This window comes from Solea solea, chromosome 9 (assembly GCF_958295425.1).
Source record: "Solea solea chromosome 9, fSolSol10.1, whole genome shotgun sequence".
NCBI classification, from domain to species: Eukaryota; Metazoa; Chordata; class Actinopteri; order Pleuronectiformes; family Soleidae; genus Solea; species Solea solea.
In genome coordinates, this window is record NC_081142.1 from 20,228,190 (window position 1) to 20,234,706 (window position 6,517).

Here is a 6,517-nt window from a genome sequence, read left to right on the forward strand (position 1 = left end):
GCAAAAAGAGAAGTCAGTGGATCACCCCGGTCAGTAGTGTTTTTTTCATCTTAATCTAATTTCACTACACCAGTGTCTGAAGTATATGTGAGGAAGAGGAGGATGATGAGAGAGCAAATGATCTTATTGGGAATAAACCTGCCTCTGAAAAGTCTCTAGCTGACTTTGCTCGGCCTATTTCCACCACTGTATTTTAACGTTGGCAATAATGGTGTTACATTAACATGTTTTACCAGCCAGTGTGTTTTGAACTGTCCATGTTGATGACAGATCTACTCTTCCAGTCTGTAAACGTACAGAGCTGCTGGTTAAACAGATGATGTTATTACATCAGTACAGCAGGCTAGAGGGGAGAGCAGGAGCTGTCAGATTGTTAGAAGCAGAGTTCGAGTGTCTGGCCACTGTCAACCCTCCTCTATGAGTTCACTGCTGGAAACAGCCTCTCTATCAGAGAGCAGACACACAGCAGGCAGAGGAGGACTCTCTGTGCTGCCAGTCAAGGTGTTCGCTCCTCTTCTACGGGGGGTTGTTAACACTATGAAAATGCAGCTGTGATTACGCGATGTCGGCTCCACAAAGTGACATCATGTTCCAAAAAGATGAAGAATGTTTTTGTGCAGATCACCAGCCGACACGTAGTGTGGGATATTTTGTCACTGTGCAGTATACGTTGTGCTGTACGCGAGGTCTGACCTTTTGGTTAAACCAGACACAGAAAGTGTGCGACATTTATCTGAAACTATTAACAGTTCAGATGTTGTTCCTGGGATAAAACTGTCAGAAAGCACCTTTTCAAAAGTCTTGCTTTAGCAATAAATGAAATACTTTATGTGCATTAAAGTTAATTAATGCACTTTAATGCACTAGTTGTTTTCTCTTAAAAGTTGTTTAATTGTTTTTATGTTTTTGATAACATTTCGATAAAATATATTTCAGCTGTTCTTCTCAGCTGTACTTGGTGTTTTAGCATCTTTCAGCTTATGTTGTACTTGCATAGTCCACAGCTTTCCTGTTCTGATTTCCCCTCACCACTATAATAAGCATCATAATCGGCCACCAAAATGTCAAAAAAAATCCACCAAAGGATGCTCATAACCACCTAACTAACAACAGTGGTTGAGCAATAAATGAAACTAAAAGAGTTCAGTAAACTCATGATAAAGTATTTTTGTTATATGTCACTGCTGTGAGAGGCCTAACAAATGTGGCACAACACTGTCATCTTGTCATAAGCCTTACAAAAGGACATAAGGAAGTTTTATTGTCATTGTGCTTCCACAACAAAATGTACTTGGTACACTCTCAGCAGTAACTCATTAACATTAACAGCACTTCCATGTTTGTTTCACTGTAAATCAGCAGGGCCGGCCCAAGCCTTTATGGGGAACCTAAGCTGAATTTGGTAGCCCCCCTCCTGCCACCTCGGAGTAGCTGGTGCTCAATTTATGTAACACTATAAATTGCATTAATTATAGTTGTTTTATTTCCACCAAACCAGTGTCCCTCTTGTTTGTTTTTAATCGTATAGGGTAGTAAAATCCCAAAAGTGGCCTAGTATTAATTTGCACTTAAAGTGAGGCACTAAGTGTGATGATACTGAGCTTGAATTAAACTAGTAAACCAGTGTAAGCACTTTGGATTTAAAAACTTGGGACAGATCTGCAGTAAATGAGCAATCTTCAACTTAAAAATAAAAACAAATAACTTAAGCTCAACACTATAAAATATCTGAATATATCTAAAAAATGTCTAGAATTCTTTAATATGTTAAAAAACTAACCACTTAGTCATGTTAGTCTTGGGCCGGCTCTGTGCCTTAGAGCAAAGAGCTTTACATATTAAACTAAATATTTAAAATTTAAAGATGTAACGCATCTTTGTTTCTTTTGTCTTTGGACCAGTTAAATAAAAAATGTAACCAGCAAGATGAGTGTAAAAGCTTTACTTAAATTATCTTAAAAGGCTTTCTAAGGTTCACAGTAAACGTCCATGCTCTTGACTTATTTGCATTCAGTTTGGGAATAAACCAATCAGGAATACTTCAGCACTGAAAAACATTGTTTATTTTCTCAAGCAGTCCAGCTGCTAGACACTTAAATTCACATTCAACAAGCCATGTGCATCTCAAATGTGAAATCACTATATTTACAATAAATAACATTGTCAGAAATGTCACTCAAACACTTGCTTTTGTCAGTCACTTCACATCGACCACAGTCCTCGGCGGAGGTTTTAAATGCTGTGTAACAAAAGTGCACTTTTTTGTGTAAACGGATGCAAATCCATGCGCGCAATGTGGCAATAAAGAGCAGGGCCACACATTTACAAGAAGTAAATCGCTGACTGTACATCTGAACAGGAGACTATTTTCCAACACCGGCATCGGAAAAATAAATAGCTGTGTGTAAAAATAAAGTGTGTGGCAAATTCCTTTCATTCTGCGAATGCAGTGGCTCGACAACAGCGCTTTCTTCAATAGCTTCATTGCTAAGAAAGGTACCGAGCAAAGAAAGTGCAAGTAATGGCTTAGTGGAGAAAAAGTAGTCTCAATTCCTTCTGGTTGAAATGCCGTGTTAAGTGCCTGCAGCGGCATATAGCATCCAGCCTAATCTTCCATCAGTAAGAGCTCCCAGCAGGATGCGCCAGAAATCGCTCTGGTATTGCGTTTTCCACACTCGCTGGTAATGTTTATTGTCAGGATTTGCATTTGGGTCGATTATCCCAAGGCAGTGTTCAGAGTAAACATCATCAGTGTCACACAGTCACAGTGGTAAACAAGTGGACTTCAGGAGAGGCTGCATCGTTTGACTAAGACTTAATGAGCTTGCGGTCTCCCTTGGCAGCCACACACAGTTCCTTGTAGAGGTCGGAGTGGATAAACCTGGGGTAGGAGTTGTTCTCCATAAGACTGTAGACTTTCCTCTGAGCCGCCAGGAAGCTTGTCATTGTGGGCTCATGTAGACTCTGGGTGATTGCATTTTTAGTGTGGTAATCCAGGTTTATCTGAGCAGAGAGAAACATCCAGAATGAGTCTACGACACATTTACAAGAAGAACTAATGCATGTACTTGATACATTTTGAAAAACAACTGCAAATCATATCTGTTAGCTGTTACCTCCTTGGGAGCTTCATTTTGAACAAACTCCTCATAAATGCTGTTGGCCTTGGACACAATGTCTTTGTGCGACGTGAGTGTCCTGAAATCCTCACAGGCTGTCCAAAACTCAATGTTCTCCTCGCAGAACTCAGACTTCAGGAAGATAAAGAAAGCAGCTTTCCCATCTTTAGAGAGAAAGAGAAGGAGAGAGGGGAGGTTAGAGGAGTACAAGGCCATCGCAGCTTGTTTTATTGCGGCCAATAAACGCCCTCAGTCGGCACACAGCTGACCGTGTGACTTCTGAGATGCTTTTACGTAATCGTGCGCGCCAGCGGTGCAGCGACTGATGCTTACATTTATGACCGAGCAGTTTGTCGAGCGACTGCGCCCATTGGTTCACGTCATCGACACTTGGCCTGAGGGAAAAGAACAGAGGTTTTATAAGAGACGTGCTGGAAGAAACCATGTGTCACAGTACATTTGGCTTTTGTGAGTTGTGAATGTATTGAAGTTTGGATTTTTAGCAGTATCAATATAGTAATGCATAAATGCAAACAAAAACAAAACAGAAAAATAGTTTGAACAGAATCTGTAATTAATAAAACTGTCAGCTATAAAACATTATCTAACAAATTCATAACAATAACAAAGTCAAGAACACAAATTACAGCATGTGTGCACACAAACTGAGATTTGATGCAATGACCTTGACATAATATTAATCTTTGCAATACAGCAGAGGCAGTTTCTTACCTGTAGGTCCTGTTCTTCATCAGATGTGACACTGAATGGGAAGAGTTTGTCTTCAGCAGAAATCGTATTCTGTTTCTCCAGTTTCTCCTCCTGCAGGAAAAGAACAAAAACACAGTCAGTCTTGTTGATGCAACACTCAGTCATGCCTTTTATGGTCACCACAAGTTTACTGTCAAACACCGAGTAAACTTACTTTAACCCCTTCCCCTCTGCGTACAGGTCAGTAGGTGTCAAACTGTCAGTGTTCGCCATGTTTTGGGATGCCACAGTAATCAGGTTCTCTCTCATGGTTCAACCTCCTCTCTTTCTCCCTCTTGACTTGTCAGGCAGCTTTATAGTTTCTCTGGTGTGGAGTGCCACAGGCGGGAGGGGGGGGGGCTGGAATGACAGGTCTTCAATATGATTGGCTCACGCCGTGTAAACAGTGACTTGCCCTGGTATGACTGTCAGGACCGGAGCCAATGATAGACGACTTCTGCATAAACATTCCCTCCCTGACTCTCCTGTATGCTTCCAATTTTAAGCACAAGGTCAAGATGTGACGTAGTTGGCAGACTCAGTGCTACAGTTCCCAAAATAAAGCTCTGTCGGGGAATAATAGAACGTTTGTTACCTTTCTTGTGTGTTTTTCACTCTTTTCCTTGCTGTGAAAGCATTTTTACTTCTCTTGTGTTCTTGTGTATAGACACAGAGATACACAGACTCCTCCACCCGTGTACAGCGCGTTCTTAGCCCTCCCCCTCCTTCTTCATGATCACGTCTGATGCACAGTTGATTCATTGAGACTTTGCAACACTACCTGCACTGCCCATGTTTAGTGGCTTACTCACACAGGGCGTGACGCGTCACCTCCGATGGCAATTCAAGATCCGACAAGAATGGTGATGGCGCAATATCCTCTAACCTCAAGTAGCTGTTTAAAAAAAAAAAGAAAAAAAAAAAAAGCACAGTTCCTAATTCTTCTCATATTTACTTTGTAAAAAATGCAACCTGTTCCATTGCTTGTTACCCCCAGCTGTTTTTTTGTTTGTTTTTTAAAATGAAAGGACTTTTTTTGTCCAGTAAGGACTTACTGCTGCTTAAGTGAATAGAAACATTTAGTGCATACATGTCATCACTTGATCTCCTTTTCCCAACAAATACATGTTGTGTTACCTGTATTTTGCCTTTTATTTGCTCTTGATCTCATCCATCCCCTGGAAGATATTTACACTTTTTTATGGCTTCTAGCTGTTTGGTTCTGGGTCACAGGTGTTTTGCTGCTGGAGATGGAGTTGGTGGAAAGGTGAAGGGCAAAAAAGACAAAACAAACAAGAGGTAATGAGGGTTGGGGTTTTTTACAGAGCTGTAAAAAAAAATGTTGGTTTCTTTGAAAACACTACTTTTCACCCCAAGAACTTCACATTTGATCTATTTGTAACAAAAACAAATGCCCAGGTTCACGACCCGGTCGGAACAAGGGGTGGTTCATGTGTTTTTTTCTGGTTGTATCATCATCAGCACTGACTGTATTGTGTGTATCACTAAATCTTGCTGTTACTTGTGGACGGCCTTTTCCATCTGGAAAATTAAATTGTGCTAAAATTGTGCTTCCCCTGAGTTGAGAAATATCTTCACTCTTTTCTTTGTTACGTGCCCACCAGTGACACTTGGTCCTGTTAGCGTAGCTGTTAGCAAAGATGGCGGACACCGTTTACATTCAGAAATACCTTCATTCTTTTCTTTGTTACGTGCCCACCAGTGACACTTGGTCCTGTTAGCGTAGCTGTTAGCAAAGATGGCGAACACCGTTTACATTCAGAAATATCTTCACTCTTTTCTTTGTTACGTGCCCACCAGTGACACTTGGTCCTGTTAGCGTAGCTGTTAGCAAAGATGGCGGACACCGTTTACATTCAGAAATACCTTCATTCTTTTCTTTGTTACGTGCCCACCAGTGACACTTGGTCCTGTTAGCGTAACTGTTAGCAAAGATGGCGGACACTGTTTACATTCTGGGAATAAGGTCCCGTCCTACTACGAGTGGGTCTAAAAAGTGCGGAATTAGCATTGCGGTTTCAATCCTTGGACCAAGGCTCGGACCAAGTGTCACTGAGGGCACGTAACCAAAAAAAAAAAATTAAGACATTTCTTGACTCAGGGGAAACTTTTTTTTTTAAATTACTACCCCTATTCTAGTAATACAAAGATAAATGCAAATTGGTGAAGTATTGGGTTAAAATGTGGAGGATAACGTGGAAGACAATGGCTGGATGGATATATATGTATGTATATACACTGTATATATATATACACTGTATATATTTCAACCCTTTGAAAACTCCATCATGCCAGGCGCAAACAAGTCATGTGCCAAATAACTGTAATAATGTACTGTCCAACAGCAGCTGTCTAAGAAATATTCTTGAATGCACCACAGGCTAATCCACGGGGATTAAAATACAGACGAATATCATGCGTCTGCTGACGTGCACAACTAGTTATCCTTGTATCCGTTCCTTTATTCCCAGACATAGCGAAAAGGAACGGTGATACAAATGTGTTAATTGTTCAGCTAAACCTGCAGGTCCGGATTAATCTACCGCAGCGGATTAGTGAACCGCACCGCCTTCGCATAGCAACGACCACGCCATGTTTCCACTTGTCGTCGTTGGCGGCGAGGCTGT

General features: G+C 41.1%; 1 protein-coding gene across 1 annotated transcript; it reads right to left on the minus strand.

Annotated features, from left to right (window-relative positions):
- Positions 1-2,045: 2,045 nt before the first annotated feature.
- rgs2 (regulator of G protein signaling 2) lies at positions 2,046-4,701 on the minus strand. Its single transcript, XM_058638670.1, has 5 exons — positions 4,045-4,701; positions 3,852-3,941; positions 3,453-3,514; positions 3,117-3,283; positions 2,046-3,003 (listed from the first exon to the last, which is right to left on the minus strand). The coding sequence occupies exons 1-5, from the start codon at positions 4,137-4,139 to the stop codon at positions 2,809-2,811; spliced, it is 609 nt and encodes a 202-aa protein (XP_058494653.1). The 5' UTR covers positions 4,140-4,701; the 3' UTR covers positions 2,046-2,808.
- Positions 4,702-6,517: the final 1,816 nt, after the last annotated feature.